Source organism: Enhydra lutris, unplaced genomic scaffold (assembly GCF_002288905.1).
Source record: "Enhydra lutris kenyoni isolate GAN:26980312 unplaced genomic scaffold, ASM228890v2 scaffoldscaffold71, whole genome shotgun sequence".
NCBI classification, from domain to species: domain Eukaryota; kingdom Metazoa; phylum Chordata; class Mammalia; order Carnivora; family Mustelidae; genus Enhydra; species Enhydra lutris.
In genome coordinates, this window is record NW_019154155.1 from 5,471,902 (window position 1) to 5,495,481 (window position 23,580).

The 23,580-nt window shown below is 36.2% G+C and overlaps 1 protein-coding gene across 4 annotated transcripts in view; it reads right to left on the bottom strand.

The window, feature by feature from the left end:
- Window positions 1-9,509: 9,509 nt before the first annotated feature.
- The window catches only part of LOC111159883 (intraflagellar transport 88), a 157,716-nt gene continuing 143,645 nt past the window's right edge, over window positions 9,510-23,580 (bottom strand). For 3 of the 4 annotated variants that reach the window (XM_022522538.1, XM_022522537.1, XM_022522536.1), the window contains 2 exons: window positions 10,052-10,162; window positions 9,510-9,815 (listed from right to left, as the gene is read on the bottom strand). In XM_022522538.1, coding sequence (XP_022378246.1) covers window positions 9,694-9,815; window positions 10,052-10,162 — 233 coding nt within the window. In that variant the 3' untranslated portion in view covers window positions 9,510-9,693. Of the gene's footprint in view, window positions 9,816-10,051; window positions 10,163-23,580 lie in introns of those variants that run through there. The other variant, XM_022522539.1, reaches the window with a different exon arrangement.

Consider the following 23,580-nt stretch of genomic DNA (forward strand, 5'->3'; position numbering starts at 1 on the left):
CTTAGAAACAGGTGCAAAGGGATGCCTGGGTGGCTCAGTCAGTTAAGCTTCTGCCTTCGGCTCAGATCATGATCCCAGGATCCTGGGATCCAGCCCCATATCAGGCTCTTTGTTCAGTGGGGAGCCTGCTTCTCCGTCTGCCTGCTGCTTCCCCTGCTTTGTGCTCTCTCTCTCTGACAAATAAATAAATAAAATCTTTTTTAAAAAGTGCAAAATGTTTTGCCTAATTTTTCATCAGTTACCCTCAAGTCTGAACATATGTATGCACATATGAAATAAACATGTTAATAATTAAATCCAAATTTAAGAAAAATGAGAAAAAGGCAACCAACTTCCTCATGTTCCCTTAGAAATTAATGCTTCTCTGGTGTTCTTCACTGAAGATGTCACCATGCCTGTAGTTACAAAATCTTGATCTCAAGTCATCCTCAGTTCTTCCCTCTCAACACCTCATTCACTCAACCATTCCAGTACCAGGCACAACTTAAAACAGACCAAGCTGTTGGGAAAAATCTTTTAGGCACCATAACTCCGAAAGCCAGCATGAGGTTGAGCACTCCCATAGTTAGCTTTTGGGTTACCCAAGCTTCCTTCCTTCCTTTAAAGGACTCACATTTTTCCACCAGTAGTGCTTTTTATTACTACCACCTTCTTGGTTAGCACCTGGATCTACCATCACTCCTGCTTATCATTCCTGGCACCTCTAACATCCACACAGATAATTTATTCAAATTAATTCTAAAGGACTACCTTCGCTCCAATTGTCTTTTCTTCCATTTTATCTCAACTATCAAATCATATGGTTGTACTCCAGATATTATCATTACCAATAACTGCACTACATGCAAATATAGGATTTCAAACAGCTACTCCCTGATATAATCACTATTCTCTGATCTCATCAGTTCTTCTAATCTTACCACTTTTCTACTAAGCATCCCATTCTTGAGTCCTTATTTCCTTCTTTGTCTACTTTAGAGTTCATGGTTCAGCACTATTATCACACCCTTGCAAATACCGTTAATCCCTTGTTCCTTTTTTCCTCTTAATATTTGCTCACAATAATCCCAACTCCATTAAAATCATACAACTTGGTTGACTAGACTCCATTCTAATTTCTGACCACAAATCTCAGATTAGCATTCAACACACACATCTATTACATTTCCCAGTTCTATTCCCTTTTACCAAGATCATTAATTTACATTTCCTCTCTATCAAATCTCTACTACTCATTTCCCCCCTCATCAAATGTTCCATACCCACAGATGAAAGCTATTTTTTTTCTACCACTGAATACTAACCTATTTTCATTCACTTTCACATATTCTGCCTTCTTTCCTGATACATTTGATAAACCCTTGACCCCAGTTCCTGCTCTAACAACCATCTAATTTCCTTACTTTTTTTTTTTAAGATTTTATTTATTTATTTGACACAGAGAGCACAAGCAGGGGGGAGCGGCAGGCAGAAGGCGAGAGAGAAGGATCCCCGCTGAGCAGAGCGCCAGACTGATGTGGGGTCCAATCCCAAGACCTTGGGATCATGACTTGAGCCTAAGGCAGCCTCTTAACTGACTGAGCCACCCAGGTGCCCCTAATTTGCTTCCTTTTATAACAAAATGTTCTGAGTTGTGTCCCTTCTCTGACTCCAAAACCTCATTTTTAACTTTCTGCTCAACCTATCCCAGTTGGCTATTTATCCGCAACACTTCATTGCAATAACTTTTAACAAAGTTGAAGTGATATAATTATTGCCAAAGTCAATTGTGTTTATCTAATTATTAGATTTTTTTGCACACTTTCACATACTTAACCACTCCCTTAGTCCTTATTCCTTTTGATTAATGTTTGTACAGTGTATCTTTTCCCATCTTTCCATTTTCAATCTGTCTGTGCCCTTATGCTTAAAATGTCTCTTGGGATCCCTGGGTGGCTTAGTTGGTTAAGCATCTGACTCTTGATCTCAGTTCAGGTCTTGATCTCTAGGCCTTGAGTTCAAGTCCCACATTGGGCTCCAAACCCAGCATGGATGTGGACTTAAAAAAAAATGTGTCTCTTCTAAGTAACATATAGTTTGATTTAATTTTTAATCCAGTCTGATAAGCTTTGTCATTTAACTGGAATATTTAATCTTTTTACATTTACTGTATTTAATAATATAACATAATTATTAATACAATTAGTATTTACTAATTATATAATTATTTACATAATTTGGTTTACTTTTTAATACTTACTAATGTGTAAATACTAATATAATTGGGTTTACATAAATTATATATAATAACTTAATGTGTTACTATAACAAGTAAATTATGTACTTGTAAATTATGTAATTATTAATATAATTTGGCTTACTTTTTTATACTTATAATGGGTAAATACTAACTGGGTTTAAGTCCTACCATCCTGTTACTTGTTTTCTATTTGTCCATCTGTTCTTTTTTCCTCTCCTGCCTTTTTTGGATGAATCAAGTACTTTTGTTATATTTTATCCTTCATTAGCTTAAAAAACTTCTATTCTGAAATAATTTCAGATTTATAGAAAAGTTGTAAGAATAGAACAAATAACTCTATTTGCCCTTCACACAAATCCATTAATTATTAACATTTTTCCACATTTATCATTATATATTTTTTCTGACATCAGGATCCTTTGTTCCAAAATACTTTGGTAATGTATTAAGGAAGAAGGGCATTCAGTTATGTAACCACAATGTAATTATCAAAATTAGGAAATTTTACAGCTAATAGTCAGATTGTCTAATAGACCTATTCATATATAAAGTTGTCCCTATAATGTCCTTTAGAACAGATTTCCCCAGTCCAGGATCTGAATGAGGATCATTCACTACATTTCATTGACATGTCTCTTTGTCTCCTTTAATCTGGAGCATTTCTTCTGATATTTTTTGTCTTTCATGTCTTAACTTTTTTTTTAAGATTTTATTTATTTATTTTTGACAGAGAGAGACACAGGAAGACAGGGAACACAAGCAGGGGGGAGTAGGAGAGGGAGCACAGGATTCCCACTGAGCAGGGAACCTGTTGTGGGGTGTGATCCCAGGACCCTGAAATCATGACCTGAACTGAAGACAGATGCTTAACCCGCAGATGCTTAACCCACTGAGCCACCCAGGCACCCCATGATCTTAACATTTTTGAAAAGTTCAGTCAGTGATGTTGTAGGATATTCCTCAATTTGGGATCCTTCTCATGAGTAGGGATTGGGCTAGGTGTTTTTGGCAGGAAGATCAACTAAGAAATCTTGGGCTCTCTCAGTGTATCACATCAGGAGGCACATGGTTTTAGTTTGTCCTATTATTCGTCCTGTTAATTTTGGCCACAAATTAAGGTTGTGTCCACCAAATTTATCCAAAATTAGGATCTTCTCTCTTGTAATTAATAAGTAATTTGAGGGGAAATACTTTGAGGCTGTGTAAATATACTACTCTCATCAAAATTTCCTCCACTTGCTTTAGAACAACTGATTCTTGAATCAGTTACTGTTGTGGTTGCAAGATGGTGATGTTCTCAGTCTTTTTGTGTTTGTTAGTTATTCTATTAGATTTTTAATCATATATTCTTTTATTTCAGTTGTTACTTTAGAGACTTCAATATGCATCTTTGACATTACGGTCTGCTACTATCTGAACAATATAGTAACCTTCGAGCAACTTAATACTTCCTCCCAGTCTTTGGGCTACTATTGTTATATATTTTATTTCTATATATGTTAAAAACCCCACAAATCATTACTATTGTTGTTTTAAGTAGTCACTATTCTTTTATATATCCCCCTACCTCTTTGGTGTTTTTGACCGTCTTTCATGGTTTCCAGGATAATTTTCCTTTAGACTATAGAAAACACTTTTAGTATTTTCTGTAGAGCTAGTCTGTGGTAATTCATTTTCTCAAATTTTATTTGTCTCAGAAGTCTTTAACCTTAAAGATATATTGAAATGATATATTGAAAGATATATTCACTGGAATAGAATTCTAGGTTGGCAGGGTTTTTTTTTTTTTTCTTTTTTTTCTTTTAGCACTTTTAAAGATGTTATTCTATTGTCTTCTGGTTCCATAATTTCTATGGAGAAGTCAATCCTATGTAATATTATTGTTCCTCTGAAGGTACTGTGTCCTTTTTATTCTATTTTAAAACAGTTCTTTGTCTTTGTTTTTCAACATTTAAACATATTTCTAGGGTGTAGTTTTCTTTGAATCTACTCTCATTGTGTTCACTGAGCTTCCTGCATCTGTGGGTTGATACCTTTCATCAATTTGGGATAATTTTAGACACTGTCTATTCAAATGTTACTTTTACTCCATTCTCTTTCTTTTCTGAGAGCCCTATTATGTTTAAATTTTCTGCTTTTTAAAAAAGATTTTATTCATTCATTTGAAAGAGAGAGAGATACAGCATGAGGAGGGGGTGGGGGAGAAGCAGACTCCCCTGCTGAGCAGGAAGCCAGAGGTGGGGCTCGATCTCAGGCTCTGGGATTATGACCTGAGCTGAAGGCAGACACTTAATGGACTGAGCCACTAAGGCACCCCTGCCTTTTTTTTTTTTTAAGATTTTATTTATTTATTTGAGACAGAGAGAGAGAGAGAGCACAAGTGGAGAGGAGGTCTAGAGGGAGCCCGATGAGCATGGAGCCTGATGGGTGGCTCAATCCCAGGACCCTGAGATCATAACCTGAGCTGAAAACAGATGCCTAACCTCTAAGCCACCCAGCTTAAATAATGATGATAAAGCTTAAATAAGATGATAAAGCAGATGATTATCTTATCATCTGCTTTATTCTTTTTTTTTTTTTTTTAAGATTTTATATATTTATTTGACAGAGAGAAAGACACAGTGAGAGAGGGAACACAAGTAGGAGGAGTGGGAGAGGGAGAAGCAGGCTTCCTACTGAACAGGGAGCCCTATGTGGGGCTCGATCCCAGGACTCTGGAATCATGACCCGAGTTGAAAGCAGTGGCTTAACCCACTGAGCCACCCAGGCACCCCATCTGCTTTATTCTTTATTCTTATCATTTTTTATTTTTATTTTTTATTCTTATCTGCTCTTACCATCTGCTTTATTCTTTTTTCTAATTTTTCTAATTTTATTTAAATTCAATTAATTAACGTATATTATTCGTTTCAGAGGTAGAGTTCAGTGATTTATCAGTTGCATATAACACCCAGTGCTCATTACATCACGTACCCTCCTTAATGCCCATCACCTAGTTATCCCATCCGCCCATCTACCTCACCTCCAGCAACCCTGTTTGTTTCCTGTAGTTAAGAGTCTCTTATGGTTTGTCTCCCTCTCTGATTTCATCTTATTTGTCCCTCCCTTCCCCTATGATCCCCTGTTTGTTTCTTAAATTACACATATGAATAAAATCATATGATAATTGTCTTTCTCTGATTAACTTACCGTAATACCCTCTAGTTCCATCAACATCATTGCAAAAGGTAAGATTTCATTTTTTTAATGGCTGAGTAATAGTCCATTGTGTGTGTGTATGTATGTATCTATCACATCTTTATCCATTCATCTGTCAATGGACATTTTAGCTCTTTCCACAGTTTGGCTTTTGTGGACATTGCTGCTATAAACATTGGGGTGCAGTTGCCCTTTTGGATCACTGCATTTGTATCTTTGGATAAATACCTAGCAGTGCAATTTCAGGGTCATAGGGTAGCTCTATTTTGACTCTAACAGAACTTCCATACTATTTTCCAGAGTGGCTGTACCAGCCTGCATTCCTACCAATAGTGTAAGAGGTTCCCCTTTCTCTGCATCCTTGCCAACATTTAATGTTTCCTGGCTTGTTAATTTTAATCATTCTGACTGGTGTGAGGTGGTATCTCATTCTGGTTTTGATTTGTATTTCCCTGATGCACATGTGTTTGTTGGCCATTTTTGTTTCCTTTGGAGAAATGTCTGTTCATGTCTTCTGCCCATTTCTTGACTGGATTTTTTGTTCATCTACTTTATTCTTTCCATTCTTATTTCATTTGTGCTTCAATTTTGATGTTTTCTAATGATGGCTTCACTAATTCTGACTTTAGCTGTGTCCAGTACTTTGTTAAATCCATCCAAATAAGTTAATTTCAAACGTTGTATCTTTCAGTTCTAGGTTATCCTTGATTCTTGTTCATAGATTCCAGTATCCTGATGAAATTCTCTTTTCATCCATTTTGTCCATCTTTCTCTATTTTATTTAATAATCATATTGTAAAGCCTGTTAGATCTATTATCTGGATTATCTAAGGGCCTTCTTCTATTTATGTTTTCTTTTGTTTATTGGCTATTTTCTTACTCTTTATTTCTTACTGTATGCCTAATGTTATATATATAAGAACCATGGGAACTACAAATGATATTTTTACCGGAGAAATTTCTTCTTTCTTCTGCTAGTCAGAGATGATTTGGTACTAATGATGTCAGTCCAATCAGGGATTGAGCTGGTTTGGGGCTGGGTTGCAGTTTTTGTAAGTCAGTCCACCCCTGGTTCATATCTATCCTTCCAGGCTTTTGATCAAGAGCCTGGCAGATTTATCTCCTCAACTGTGGAAGACAGCAAGAGAGTCAAATCAGCCCATGGAGGTTTTTGAATTTAGACCATTAGCCTCCTACACCACACAGCTCACAAAATAGCAAATGTCTTGAGGGTAGACAAATTGCATTATTTGTGGAAAGCCCTTCCCTATAGCAGAACTTTGTCTCCTAAGCACCCTAAGATTGTGGGAGATTTAACTTTAAATCTCTTTCTTAGACTTTTAAAACTTTAAAACCCTATAACTTCCAGTACAATCACAAAGCTCAGCAAATGCCCATTGTGGAAAACTGGTCAGAAATTTGGGACTTCTTGAAGTTTTTAGTGTGTTGTGCCAACCACAACCACATAACTACAAGTTCTGCTAGTTTCTTTTTTTCCTAGAAGACTTCCTTTTTCTGGCCAACCCCAATTTCAGCCCATGCTCAAAACTGACAAATGTCTCTAGAGATGAAGACAGCCAGATCATCAACTCATCTAGAATGAACTCTTTCCAGTCTGGAATTTTAATCTTTTTGCTCCCACAGCTTTCCAGTAATTTTTACAATGATTTGTTGTCCCCCCCCCCATTTGTTACAGTAGGAGCATTGGCCTAATATGAGCTATTGCATCCTCCTTAGAACTGGAAGTCCCACTCCCCTCAAATGTGAAACTTCCTACATCACTTACTGCTCTTTTTAGTCTCCCCGCCCCCACCATCTCATCTTTCCTGACCTCCAGGGCTGGTTGCTTAGACTTCTCCATCCTCACTTTCTCTAAGTGGCCTCATTCAATGGCAGTGGTATTGAATACTATCCCTACACTGAGAGTTCCCCACCTTGCATCTCTAGCCCCTTACCTCTTCCAGTTTCCAAGTTTTGTAAATCTAACTGCACTGTTTGTATCTCCAGTTGGATGCTGAAGAGACATCTTGAATTTAGGATGGTTAAATCATGGCTGATGCCTCCCCCCCACCCCCCATCCACACCTCCTGGTTCCTCATAGTTGCTCATCCTTTCTTCTCTTTCCCATATCCCCATATTCAATTCATTAGTAAATATTTCTGATGTCTGCCTCCAAAATGGATGCTGAATTGACCAATTCTCATGTCTATTGCTAAAACCCTGGTCTCAGGGGTGCCTGGGTGGCTCATTTGGTTAAGCATCTGCCTTCAGCTCAGGTCATGATCCCGCAGTCCCAGGATCGAGCCCTGCATAGGGCTCCCTGCTCAGCTGGGGAGTCCGCTTCTCCCTCTCCCTCTGTCTCCATGTTTGTGCTCTCACCCTGTCAAATAAATAAAAATCTTTAAAAAAATAAAAAAGGATGCCAGGGTGGCTCAGTCAGTTAATCATCTGCCTTTGGCAATAGTCATGATCCTAGGGTCCTGGGATTGAGTCCTGCATTGGGCTTCTTGCTCAGAAGAGAGCCTGCCTCTTCCTCTGCCTGCTGCTCCCCTGCTTGTGCGCTCTCGCTCTCTCTCTCTCTCTCATAAATAAATAAATAATAATAAATAAATAAATAAATAAATAAAATCTCTAAAAACAAAATAATAAAAAGAAAAAAGTAAAACCTGGTTTCAGTCACCTTCGTCTCTTGCCCAGGCTACTAGTAGTTCCAATCATTTCCTTCCCTTCCAACCTGCCCACCTGTTAATTCATCTTCACAGCAACTGGTGTGATTGTCAGTTTCTAAAGTTTAATCAAATCCTATCACTCTCCTTCCTTGAGCAAAACTTTCTAAGGGCTTCTCTCTTATTGTTGTTAGAGTAAGACCCAAACTCTGTAGGTTCTATGTGATCTGGCCCTTGCCTACCTCTTGGTCCTCTTGGTCCTCACCTCCTTTCTCTTTCTTGCTCATTTTGTATACACCACCCACCCTGGTGGGCCCTAACTTACTATCACTCTAACTGAAATAACCCCTAACATAGACAAATCATTCCAATTTCAGTGTTCGTCATTTCATCGTTCTGGTGTTAATACAAATGCCACCTGCTTGAAAGGTCTTCCCTGACTCGTGCATTTAAATGAGCCCCTCCCTCTACCACCATCACTCCCTATTACATTAGTCCATTTAATTAACTGCACTTAGCAACATCTAAAGTCTTTTAAAAAATATATTTATTGTCTGTCTTCCTCACAGGATTTAAGCTCTTTGAGGGCAGAGTCTTGTTCTGTCTTGTTCATGGCCATATCCACAGAATCTTGCACATAGTAGATGTTTAGTGCCTTTGTTGAATGCCTCCCCCATTAGATCATAACCATCTTGGGAGCAGGGACTGTGATCTAATTTTGGTTTTCCTCTTACTGCACCTAACAGTATCGTGCACATTGTGGAGACAATGTTAAGATGGGTGGGACCACCCTCTAGTGAGGTGTTAAAGATAAGCCTCTTCTGATTGCCCCATCATTGCAATTCCTCTGACCATTAATGACCAGCCAAACACATTGCTAAAGAAAAATGCAGACAGTCCTGGCCTCCATCCCATACCCCAAGTCATGAATGGGAAAAGCCTTCTTAGAGCTGTCATTGCTCAGTGCTATTGGTATATGCCCCTGGACTGAAGGAAGAAAGGAAATACAGAAAAGAGCAATAGGGTTATGGTTTGGTATTTTCTCTTACTATAGTATCCAAAACATAACTGTTTTAATGGTATTATATTCCTGTGAGGCACACCTTTTAAAGTCTTAACAGTTTCTAAACTCTAAGTAATTAAGCTTAACTACAGATCCATCAATGACATGTCCTAACACGTATTTTAAACAAGCTGTGAACCATAAAATCAATGTAGTGTTTTCATTGCTAAAACCTTGTTTTAATGAAATCACAGAAAATACCAGCATGCACTATAGTACTGTAGGGTAAATTTTTGTGAGCACACCCACATACTTATACATATGTGTAGGTACTGGTCAGTGCTACAAAATATATTTCTTACTGTGGTGATTATTTTCAAGAGTAAGGAAGTCACTAACGTATTAGTTTCACAAATCTTTATTCCATACAAAACAAAACTTTAGACCCATCTCATAAAACAGAATACACTTATTTAAGGTTTTGACAGTGTACAAAATTAAAATTTGGGTGTTTAATCCAAAGTTTTACATAAGTATATCTTGTAAGGTAATTTCTTTCCCTTAATAAGTAAAATTTATATTGTATATTATTCGGGAAGCAAATCATCTCCTAATTCTTCATCAGCAAAATCATCCTCATCGATTCTTTTTTTGGCTGCAGTTTTTGGTCTTTCTACTTGAGGGCCAAGTGGATCCACATAGGAGGCATCTAGGTTTCAAAATAGATTGTTGTATTAGAATAATAAAGAAAAACAACAAATGTGAAACCAATTTGTCTCATAAGCTAAACTGAACTGAGTGAACAGAAATGCTCTCCCAAGTCATTTAAAATTTTGTCTGTAAATAAAAAATTCTTAATGCCCAATTATACATTTTTGCCATCTCACCAAATCTTCTTCAGACCTGTTATGCTGTAGGAACGGGGTGGGGAATACCAGCACTTGCCTATTTCTTTGTTACTGCTACTTTCATAAGGTTCATTTGTCCCAGGTAAAGCTCTGAGTTTGGTACTTAGTCGTTCACCTTTACTACTGGCACTACAGATCTGGCCACTATCTGAAAACACAAAGATAAAAATGCATTTGTTTAATACACTGAGAAAACATAACATTACAATATGAATCTTAAAGTACACTTATTTGCCAAGAAACAGGTTGTTTTATTTGGAAGCCAACTTCTGAGGGATATAATTCCTTCCTGAAACTCCAAAGAAACCTCTTGTTGAGAATCTATAACATAGATAAAACATCATTTAAAAGTAGTCTTTATATGTAGTCTTTCACATGTATGCTTAGTTATAAGTTTCAATTTTGTAGATTCACTGGTGAGACGTTAGAGACCATGTTGATGAGTATAACCTAGCAAAGAACAAAGAGCAACTGGAGAAACAAATAGGAAGCCATAAGACCAGTATGAGCTGTATCATCAACCTCATTAACAAGGCTGGTGAGTGGCCCTAAAATTAATCAAATGAAAAACAGCAGGAGGGGGTAGGAGAGGACCTAGATCATATAATTACTTTCTTTAAACATTTGGAAAATGTTCATGGTAGGAGAGGATTAGATTTGCCCTCTATAGAATAGATTTTGGCTCAGTGTAAGGAAAAACTTTAAAAGGATTATAGCATCCAAATATGGACTGGCTGCCATGGGAAATATTGCAATCCATATCACTGAAGATTTTCAGACAGGGCTGAAGACTCACATTAGCAGGAAATATTAGTAGTGCTTCTCAACCTTAAATTTCCATTATATTTTTTAAAGAAATACTCCTCTAGCCCCACAGTTTTTAATTCATTCCCTTAAAATTCCGACAATGTCATTTTTTCCTATTATGGGAGCTTCACTTTTAACAAGAATTATCTATCAACATTTACTGATCATTTTTTTTCTGAGTATACTTTATATTTCAGTTTACTGATAATGTCTCTAGGAATAAACCAAAACAAGATGGTCTTTAAAATCCTCACATTTTAATGGTGGCCAACTGCATAAAAATTATAAGTCTTCTCTAAGTTCTTATAAAAAATTACCATTTCCCCCCAATAATATCCTTAGATTTAGGCTCTGAATGGGTCCACATATTTTGGTATATTTTTTATTTTTTTGCTCCTGTCTAATTTTTTGTTACATTTAGGCCCATCTTTTCCATCTGTAAGTGTAAATGCATATTTTTCAAGGGGCTTAAGTGAGCTCAGGTCAAAAAGTTTGAAAATCATTGCTCTAGGCAGTATTTCTTTTTTCACTTTTCATATAGATATGGGTTACCTATGTGAATAAAAGAAAACCCTGACATCTCCCTCAGGCAACCATAGCCCTTCTGAAATTCTAACATAGCAAAGGATTCCACTCTTGTAGAACAAGCAAACTTCAAAAAATAAAAACTGACCTTCCTAGAAAAACTTAAAATGTCCAACTGAAAAGCCATGAATATAGTTTTTAAACATTTTCTATTATAAACACCAGTGAAGGTATATTGTGAATATCCTCATTTCATCACTTTCAATCAACTTTCATGGAGTAACACTGCCATACATGGGCAGCTGTAAATGGATCAATAAGCATTTGTAAGTCTGGGTGGGTTTTATCCCTAAATAATGAAACAAGTTATTATATTCATTTCATTGTAACAACAAACAACAATTACTATTTCCTAGAGAAAAGTTAAAATATCAAGTAACTTCTAAAACCAAGAATCTGGAGATCAATTTATTATCTGAATTATCAATCAATGAACACTAAAACTTATGATACTTTTATAAGAGAAAAATCTTAGAATCATAGAATTTATAGAGTAATAAGGATTCTTGAAACTTACCTATACCAGAAAAAACAGAATATCCCTATGAAATGGACAATATATATAGATAATTCCCAAAGTAAACAATACAATTGGTTAATTAAACATATAAAAGTATTTAAACTTACTTAGCCTTATAGTAAGTGAAAAAAAGTCAGAACACTACATACTGAGTGATACCATTTAGAAAGTTTAAAAACAAGCAAAATTAAAAAGTGTTTGCGTGCATTGTATGTGAAAAGGCGAGAAACTAAAAAAATATAAACTTAAATATATATAAAACATAAAAAAGAAATCTCACAGTGGTTCCCTGTGAGAAAGGGAGGAGATGGTGTGGGAAAAAGCACATAGGTAGGCATAACAGTAATGTACTGGTTCTAATGTCTAATGATGTTTATGTTTTATGATAGCTTCATTAATTTGAACTTTATATGCTTTGTAACTTAAGAGTGCTACATTGATTCTTTTGTAGGTATCAAGTATTACATAATTTAAACCTTCACATAATTCAACACTATTAAAATGGCCCAGATTTTAAAAATATCAGCTTAGTAAGTGAAATGAACAAAATTTCTGAGATTAATATGGTAGTATATATCAACACTTAATTTTATGGTCACCAAGATAGCAGAATAGGAAACCCCAGATCTTTTTTCCTCACAAAGACACCAACTTGACAATATACTCCAAATACAATACAATAAATCCAAAACACCTTCATGAGAACTCCCGAAACCAGTTGGAAGTTGCAGTACCCCAGATAAACTCAAATCAAAGAACAATTGCACTAAAACAGGTAAGAAAAGCCATTTGATTTCAACTGTGTCAGCCCCTATCACAAGCCAGAAGAACTCATGATTGGGAAAAAAAGCCCATGCAGATTCTCCCTTGGGAATGAAAAAGAAGAGTGGAACATACATCCGACATTTTGGCTTTTCAGGGAACTGCATGAAAGACTGGTTTGTCTTGCCTGACTTGGAGTGATGAGGAAACAAAATACCTGGTTGGTAGTTTGTTGCACTGCCAGAGTACCTTCCCTCACTGCCCACAGTAGCTTCTATGTGATCAGGGGAAAGTATCTAGCTCATGGCTTCTTCCTGAGCAAGGGTGATGATTAGAGTGGAATGTACATCCAACAGTCCAGCTTTTGGTGGTGGTGGTGATGGGGATTTCCAAAGGCCTGGTCTCACCTGACTCACAGCACTAATAGGGAACTGGCACATCTTGGGTGCATGGGGTTGCCGAGAACAAAAGAGGGCTCAGTAGCCTTTGCAATGCTAGAGATCCTGCAGCACCAAAGACATCAGAGGAAGCAAGAGATTACAAATCCAGAAACCTTTCTATTTAGGAAATTACATGTAGAAGCTGAGAGAATATTCATACCAATAAAAACTCTTGAGAAATTCCATAGTCTCTAGTGGGGTTGATTTGTGACAGTTTCTCTTGTACAAATCCAGCCCCCTAAAACCAGAGAAAAGTAGATGTTTTCTCAAAAGAAGAAATCACAAGAAACATGAAAACACGGCCCAATGACAGAAACAAAACAAATCTTCAGAAACTGATCCTGAGGAAACGGAGACCTATTGATTACCTGACAAAAAATTCACCAAAATAATTTTCTTAAATAAGTTCAATGTGCTACAAGAGAACACACAATAAAATCAGGAAAATGAAGCATGAATAAAAGTAAACTATCAACAGAGATAGAAACTAAAAAAAGACCAAAGAGAAATTCTGAGGCTGAAGAATACAATAACAATAACTGGATTGAAGAATTCACTACAAGTATTCAAAAACAGATGTGATTAGGCAGAATAAAGATCTGTGAACTCAGAGATAGGTCATTTGAAATTACTATATCAGAAGAACAAAAAACAGAATGAAGAAAAGTAAAGAAAGCCTAAAAGAATTATGAGACATAATTCAGATTTTGGGACTAAACGTATCAATATACATATTACAGGAATCTCAGAAAGAGAGAAATAATGGATGAAAACTTCCCATATATGAGAAAGGAAATGAATATCCAAATTTAACAACTCAAAGAACTCCAAATAGGATGGACCTAAAAAGATGAACATTGAGACACATTATAATCAAACTGAAAATTCAGACAAAGAATCTTAAAACAAGCAAGAAAAAAGCTAATTCATCATAAAGGGAGCTAGCACACAATGATGAAATTTCACAACAGAAACATTACAGGCTATAAGAGAGCAGGATAGTATCTTCAAAGTGCTAGAAGAAAACTCTGCCAACCAAGAATACTATATTTGGCAAAACTGTCCTTCAAAAAGGATGGAGAAGTAGACTTTCCTGGATAAACAAAAGCTGGGGGAGTTTATCACCACTAGAGCTATCCTGCAAGAACTGCTAAACGGAATCCTTCAAGTTGACACAAAAGGATACTATACTGTAAGAGAACATCATATGAAAATATTAAGTGGGGTGCCTGGGTGGCCCAGGCATTAAGTGTCTGCCTTCAGCTCAGGTCATGATCCCAGCGTCCTGGGATCGAGCCCCACACTGGGCTCCCTGCTCTGCGGGAAGCCTGCTTCTCCCTCTCCCATTCCCCCTCTTGTGTTCCCTCTCTTGCTGTGTCTCTCTCTAATAAATAAATAAAAATCTTAAAAAAAGAGAGAGAAAATATAAAGCTCTCTGTAAAGGTAAATATAGAGACAAATACAGAATCTAGTAATACTGTCATGGTAGTACATAAATCACTTTTAATTCAGGTATAGAATATAAAAGATAAAAGCATAAAATATAACCATTAAATTATTTTAATGAATACAAATTATAAAAAGATGTAATTTGTAACATTGATAACATAGTGTTGGGGCAATGTAAAGGAGTGAAGTTTTTGTATGTGATTTAAGTTATTATTAGTTTAAGATAGATTGTTTTACCTATAGGATCTTTTATGTAATTCTCTCGGTAACCACAAAGAAAATACCTACAGAAAATGCACAGAAAATGAGAAAGGGTTCAAAATATGTTGTTAGAAAAAAAACAAAAACAAATGAAAAAAAAAAACAAACCAATGACACACAAAAGGCAGCAAGATAGGAAGAGGACAAAATAACTAAAGGCATACAAAATAATTAACAAAATGGCAACAGTAAATACTTCCCTATCTGTAATTATTTTAAATATGAATGGATTAAAATCCCCAATAAAAAGACCTAGAGCAGCTGATGGGTTAAAAAAAAAAATCCAGCTATATGCTATCTAGAAGAGACTAACTTTAGATATAATGACATACACAGGCTGAAAAGTGAAATGAAAAAAGATATTCCATGTAAATGGTAACAGACAGAGAACAGGAATGCCCATACTTATTTCAAGCAAAATAGATTTTAAGTCAAAAACTGTCACAGAGACAAAGAAGGACATTATATAATGATCAAAGGACCAATTCACCAGGAAGACATAACAATTATATGTGCACCTAAACAGCAGAGCACTCAATATATGAAGCAAATATTGACAGAACTAAAAGAAGAAAAGATAGTAACATGGTAATACAAAGAGATTTCAGTATCTTACTTTCCATAATGGCTCAACCAGCCAGAAGATCAAAAGGAAACAGAGAACTTGAACAACACTATAGATCAATTAGACTGAACAGATATTTACAGAACACATTATCCAACAACAAGGAAAATCCTGCTTTAGACAACTGTCCAATGGCAATTCTGAACCCTGAGCTTGTGCTTAAAGCTTTTTATCAATATGACTGATAAGTTTAAAAAGTCTCAAATCTTCATTTGTGCATCAATTTACAGATATTTGTCTGTAAGTATTTATCTGTCTGAAACGTCAATATTCAATGATTACCTATAATAATAATTACTTAGTCATAAATGTAGTTAATACTTAGATATAAAAATTATTTATATATTACTATAAATCTCTTAAAAAGATCAAGTTTTGACACACACACAGAGAGAAAAAGAAATTGCTTAGAAAATTGCAGGAAGCCCCAAGAATTTCAGTATCGGTGAAAGCAGGTACAATAAAACCAGTTTCAGACATTCATTTTAGCCCTAAGAGTAGCTTAAAATGATCTCAGAATGAATAACTGATGATTGGTAAAATTAGTTTAAAATTACATTAAGTCCTAAGGCCCCAGTATACATAAGAATTCTTTGGAAGAGTTCCGTAGGAGTGAAAATGTTGCAAAGAAAAAAAGTAAAAGTAAGTAATTAGGCAATGTGTTTTTAACCCTCATGCTGCAGCTGTGCTGTTGGAGTCAACCGTATGGTTCAATCTTTTTAATCTCCTGTTGATTAGAAATCCCAGTCTACATCAACTGGTTAACACTGTTTTCAAACTGGCAGATCTTATGAAAAACAGAAATGAATGGTAGTATCCTCAGAGGTCAAGCATTATACAGCGAGAAGTGATTGATTTGATAAACACCAGACCCCCCCTCCTCTCTCCACACCTTTTTCAGAATAACCTAACTTCATTTCTAATAAGATGCTCTGTCATCTCTGAACTACCCCCTCGTAATTACAGTGACCTCTATGGACAGAACTCCCAATTTCTGTGGTGTTGGCAAGTCTAGCCAAGGGCCACACCTCTTTTTCTGAAGATCACTAAACTAGGCATTTCTTTTCTGGATTCATGTATGAATTCTTGTGACAGGCCTCTGAAAACTCAGAGGGAGTTCTGCAAAGTTCCAATAATCCTGAAATTCCCTGGACTGTGATCATCTGTTTTAAAGGCATTGACAGCATACTTTGGCACGTAGGTGCCACAGGTAAAGTTCAAGACTAGTTGTTTGTGATTTAGGTCAAGTCCAGGAAGTAATTTTTCTTCAACATTCTTTTTAACATAATTTTGATAGGCTCTGTATGCTTGGCCAATACCTCCATTATCAGCAATATTTTCTCCCATGTATTAATTCCATTGAGATGCTGTCCACCCGCTAGGTCCCAAAGTTTCCATACTGGTACACCATGCATTGGGATTGGTCTTTAAAATTATTTGCTGACTGTTGAGTCCACCAGTCAACAAGGTCTCCATCCTTGTTACAATTTCTGCCATTATCATCAAAGCCACGGGTGATTTCAGGTCCTATGACCGTGCCAATACCCCCGTAGTTCAATGAGTTAGACTGCTGGGCACTGAAGAAAGGGAGCTGCAGGATGCCTGCTGGGAAGACTATCTGATCTCTGCCTGAAGAATAAAATGCATTGATTACAGCTGCTGTGCTTATCCACTCATCCTCATCCACCTTTTCTCGGAGCTTCTTTAGTTGTTTGTTTTGGCTGAACTTCAAATTTTGAAATATGTTCTCAAGGTATTCATCTGCTCTGTAGTCCAACTTGAGGTATTCATTATTCAGTTATTATCATTTGAAATAATGTCATCAGGATAGCTAATTCTTCCTTTAACGGCTAAGGCCTTTTCCTCAGCTTACTTTTTCATTTCAGTATCCATCCTAGTGAGGTCATCTAAAGTCTGCAAAAAAACCTCACGGGTCTGTGTAATCAAATTCTCAACCACATGTTTATTTTCTCCAGCAAATGCTGCTTCCACGTACAGCCTTCCCACAGTATTTTCCATATTCTCATTGACATTGCTCATGACAATGACATTCTCATGACATTGCTATTTCTGACGTTGTGCCATAAAGGGCCTTGTAGGAAGAATTTCTGGACTCCTTGTAGGTTCGGCTGAGGCTGCTTACAAGATTCATCATGAATTTTTGAAGTTAAGAGAGTTCATTGGAGAGAGCAATGTGATGATGCTTTACGGTCCTAGCAAAGGAATAGATTTGATCCATGTTTCTCACACAGAAACCCCTTCCTTATACTATGAAGCATAAGGGAGAAGATCACCCTCGTCCCTGCCCTAGTTACCTGGAGTTATAATCGACATACAAAAAACAGCACATACTTAATGTTTAGATTGAGAAGTCTCATAAAACCGTCACTATAATCAGGATTATGATCAAATCTATCACCCTCCAAAGTTTCCTCTTTTCCCTTTGAAACTCCTCATTCCCACCCTCTGCCCCATTCATCCACCCCAATCTTCAGTTAACTACTGATGTTTTCCATCACTATATTTTAGTATGTGCTCTTTTTTAAAAAACTGGCTTCTTTCACTGTTTTGGTGAAAAACAGTGTCCTTCCATTTAATCGCTGAGTCGTTGCATAGACATGCCACAATTTATCTATTCCCTTGTTGATGACTTTTTTTGTTTCCAGTTTGGGGGCATTTGAAATAAAGCAGCTATGAATATTTTTGTACAAGTCTTTACATGGACACATACTTTCATTTCTCTTGAATAAATTCCTAAGAGTAGAATAGCTAGGTTGTATGGTAAGTATATGTCTAACTTTAATTTAAAAGAAACTGTCAAACTACTTTCTAAAAGAGTTGTACCATTTTATATTCCTATCAACACTGAATGAGATTAACAATTGCTCCACATCCTCTCCATCATTTGGTATACTCAGTCTTTTTTAGTCATTCTACTGGATATCTAATTGTGGCTTTAATTTGCATTTCCCCAATGACTAATGAGTAACTATATTTTCATGTGCTTTTCATTTGTATACCTTCTTCATTAAAATTTTTTGATGACTTAGTTTAAGTAACAAATATGGTGTATAGCTCCAAGAATGTTGAGGACACATGTTTACCTTTCCTAAATTCCTGTGAATAACAGTAAATCTTTATGAAATCTACAGCAAAGCAGAGAAGGCATGTATGTGTGCTGTGGCAGTAATGGCAGGGGAGATAACGACATAATAGATTTGGGAGAATCACTCCCCCCCACAGCTTTATTGAGGTGTTAACTGACATACAGCATTGTGTAAGTTTATGGTGTACAATGTGATGATCTGATGCACATATACATTACAATATGATTATTACCATAGCACTAGTTAACACTTCCAGCATATCACGTAATTACTTTTTTTTTCTTGCGATGAGAACATTTAAGTTCTTAGTAACTTTCAAGTATATAAGATAATATTTTTAACTATAATCACAATGCTGTACATTGGATCTCCAGAATTTGTTTACCTTTTTAACTTCACCCCTGGAAACCACGGTAACAATGATTCTACTCTGTTCCTACAAGTTTGGCTTTTTTTTTTTTTTTTTAATTTTTATTTATTTAACACACAAACAGAGATCACAAGTAGGCAGAGAGGCAGGCAGAGAGAGAGGAGGAAGCAGGCTCCCCACTGAGCAGAGAGCCCGATGCGGGGCTCTATCCCAGGACCCTGAGTTCATGACCCGAGCTGAAGGCAGAGGCTTTAACCCACTGAGCCACTCAGGTGCCCCAAGTTTGGCTTTTTTATTTCCATATGTAAGTGATATCAAAGAGTATTTGCCTTTTTCTGTCAGACTTATCTCATTTAGCACATTGCCCTCAAGATTCATTCCCGTTGTTGCAAATGGCAGGATTTCTTTATTTCTCATGGCTGATTAATATTCTATTGCATATATACACATCTTCTTTATCTTTTCATCTGCTGACAGATACTTAGGTGTCTTGGCTATTGTGAATAATGCTGCAATGAACATGGGAGTGCAGATATCTCTTTAATATCCTGTTTTCATTTCCTCTGGATACAAACCCAGAAGTGGGACTGTTAGATCATATGATAGCTCTATTTTTCAGAGTCTCCATACTGTTTTCCATGGTGGTTGCACCAATTTATATTCCCAGCAACAATGCACAAGGATTTCCTTTTTTCCACATCCGTGTCAATACTTATCTCTTACCATTTAGATGACATTCTAACAGGTGTGAGGTGATAAAGTCATCATGATTTTGATTTGCGTTTCCCTGATTAGTGTTGTTGAACAAATTTTCATGTGTCTGTTAACCACCTGCATGCATCCTGTGGAAAAATGTCTATTCAGTTGTGCCTCTGCCTATTTGAAAATGTATTTTTTTTGTCATTGAGTTGTAGGCATTCTTATATATTTTGGAGATTAATCCTTATCAGATATGTGCTCATTCATATACTTTTCCTCATGAAGTGCTTGTTCAAATATTTTCCTGATTAAAAAAAGACAACAAATAATTGGGCTGTTTTCCTACTTAGTATTGAATTGTAGAGCTCTTTTTATATTTTAGATACAAGTCCTTTGTCAGATATGTGTTTTGCAAGTATTTTCTATTTTGGCTTCCCTCTTCCCTTTGATAGGATTGTCTTTTGAGAAGTAAAAGTTAATTTTGATGAAGTTCAATTTATCCATATTTAAAAATTTTACGGATCATATGCTTTTAATGTCACAGCTAAGAAATCTCTGGCTAACCCAAGTCACAAAGATTTTCTCCTGCAAGTTTATACTTTGAAGTTTTATAGTTAGTAATATGATCCATTTGGGTTTTTTCCCCCCAATTAATTAACATGTAGTGTATTAGTTTCAGAAGTAGAATTCAGTGATTCAACAGTCTTATATAATACCCAGTACTCATTAGAACACACACCTTCCTTAATGATCCATTTTGAGTTAATTTTTAATATGGTGCATGGTGTAGATCAATGTTAATTTTTTTGCATGTGGATTTCCAATTATTCCAGCACTGCTTGTTGAAAAGACTATCCTCTTTCTACACAACTGCTTTTTGCATTTTTGTTAAAGGTTAATTGACTATGTTTGTTTGGGTCTATTTGCAGACACTATATTTTATTCCATTGCTACATATGTATCAAAAGAAAAACTTTCGATGTCCACCTTTCTGGAGTCACATATAACATCTGTTTTACCTGTTCATTTGAATATTTACCCTCTACTAGTTTGGAGTTATACATCCCATTTCAATTATTTTTATATTTACTAGATATATTTAGGCATATTTTAATATGTACATTTAACAGAGTCTAAAATTAATCAGCATCTTCACCTTCTTCCCAAACAAGCGAAGATCTTTGAATACTTTATTCTATTACAACTTACATCCCTGCCTTAAATATTACTTCAGTTCAGGAATTTAGCTTTACCTTAATTTTAAAAAATTTGACAACAGAGTATTGCCATTTTTTTTAAATATTCAAAATGTAATTAGATTTAGTAGCCTATTTACCATCGTATTTGCTTTTTTCTTTTCTTTTTTGTACTTCTGGCTTTTCCCTCCTCAGCCTGAAGTACCCTCTTTGCAATTTCTTTTTAATGAGAACCTATTGGTTAAAAATGCTCTAAAATGACTTTATATTGTGTTCATTCTTGAACTATAGACTCAATGGCATACAATTTCAAGTTGATAGTTATTCTGTCTTCACACACTGACGATGTTCCACTATTTCTGGTTTTCTTTTTAGACTGAGAAAACTGAAACAGTTTTTCTGCCTTTCATATTCCGTAACTTGGCTATGATATATGTATTATTTATCCCATTTGAGCATTATCTCACTTTGATAATTTGAGGATCTCATTAATTCTAGAAAATTCTCGGCCATTATTTCCTTTTCCTCATTCTGTCTTTCTAACCCAATTATACATAGGCTAGACCTTTTTTCACTACATCCTTCATGTCCCTCAATCTCTATTTTCTATAACCATGATCCTCTGTCCTTCATTTTGGGTAACTCCTTCAGCTCTATCTTCTCTCTCTTCATCTGATCTAATCTGGGATGAAGAGATTAGAGAGAATCATACATTCTCTCTAATCTAATCTAATCTATTTGGGGCCAGCAAACCTTTTCTGTAGAGGGCCAGAGGGTAAATATCTTAGGCTTTGTGTGCCATATGGTTTCTGTTGCAGCATGAAGGCAGACTGAGCATGGCTGTGCTCCAGGAAAACTTTACTGATAAAAACAGGTGGTAGCTCAAGCCAGATCTGATCTGTAAACTGTAGTTTTCCAACCCTTTATTTAACCATAAATTTTCTAATAGGTGAGTTTCTTTTCAATTCTATTTTTCATTTTTGAAAGTTGTATTTTGGTTCTTTTCAATCTGCTTAGTAACTTTTATATTCTCTTATCCCTTTGTCATACTTAAAATATACAAGTATTGCCAACTATCTTGATCTGATTCCTATGTGTCTATAGTGAGAATTTGGACAGTGAGGGATTCTATGCTATCTAATTCTTAAATTTTAGATAACAAGTGTTTAAGAGCTCAGGTACCAAAGGATAACCACCATTGTCAAAAAAACTCATCTGAATTATTCAGTTCTTGAATTCAGATAACAAGAGATAATCTATATTCTCCCTTTTTTTTAGAGATTTTTAAAATTTGTCAGAGAGAGAGAGAGAGAGAGAGAGAGAGAGAGAGATAGAGTACAAGGAGGAGGAGCAGCAAGCAGAGGGAGAAGCAAGCTCCCTGCTGAGTAGGGAGCCCAATGTAGGCTCATCCCAGGATCCTGGGATCATGACCTGAACCAAAGGCAGGCACTTAACCAACTGAGCCACCCAGGCATCCCTCTGTACTCTCACTTTCAAAATATATTTTTACCTAATTAAAACATCTCTAGTCTTTTAAAATGGATTCTACAGTTTCTGTTGTTCATTCATAGTGCTTTTTCCTCATGTGTTCAGACTTTTTAAAATTGTACGTTCCTATTCTTTGTAATTTTATCTGAAGTATTTGAGTCTTATTTATAGTATATTCCTTCAGGATAGATTTAAACTTGTTTCTCCTAGGTACCTGGGAGCAGCACCAACTCACCTCTACTTTATGCCAAATTTTCAGTGTGGGGTTCCTTTAGGATCCATATTACACAGGTAATATATATTCTAGCTCCAAAACTCTGTGATTGATTATTTATGGTTAGGAATTTTCCAGGGAGTTTTCCTGTGTTTTTGTGTTTTTGTGTTTTTTTTTTTTTTTTTTTTTTTAATTGTTGTTGTTGTTATATTCCAGTAGTACCAAGGTGGAAATCCATCCTTTGTGGGGGAGATCCTTTTCTACTTGACCCACTAACAGTATTTCCTGTTAAGGATCCTGTCTTTATAAAGGGATTCTTTGAATTGACCTCTGACTTTTTGGGGGCCCCCACTGTATTTCTTGTTCCCCATGAATGGTCTAGGCTCTAGGTCACCAGGGATTAGCTAGGACAAATGCCAGCTTCTGCACTTATTCCTTTGGACTTAATTTTTTTTTTTTTTTTTTAAGTAGGCTCCACACCTAGCATGGATTCTAAATCAGGGCTTGAACTCACAACCCTGAGATCAAGACCTGAGCGGAGATCAAGAGGTCAAATGCTTAATCCACTGAGCCACCCAAGTGCCCCTCTACTCATTTTTAACCTCCAAAGAGTCTCCCTTTTTCTTGCCAACTCATCCATGCATTTAAAAATTTTTTTTTATTTTTTTATTTTCTTTTTTCCTTCCTCTTTGCCCCCCTACCCCAAGTATTCACCACTTTTAGGGAATGCTATTCCTGGAGGTGTTTCCCTGAACATTCTGTCCATCTTACTGTCAGAAATAGAAGTAATAATTTCGTAGTCAGCAGGAACATACATAAATGTTACTAAAAAGGTTAAGTCTAATCTCTTTATTTATTTTTTTTTTAAGATTTTATTTATTTATTTGACAGACAGAGACCACAAGTAGGCAGGGAGGCAGGCAGAGAGAGAGAGGAGGAAGCAGGCTCCCTGCTGAGCAGAGAGCCCTATGCGGGGCTCGGTCCCAGGACTCCGGGATCATGACCTGAGCCGAAGGCAGAGGCTCTAACCCACTGAGCCACCC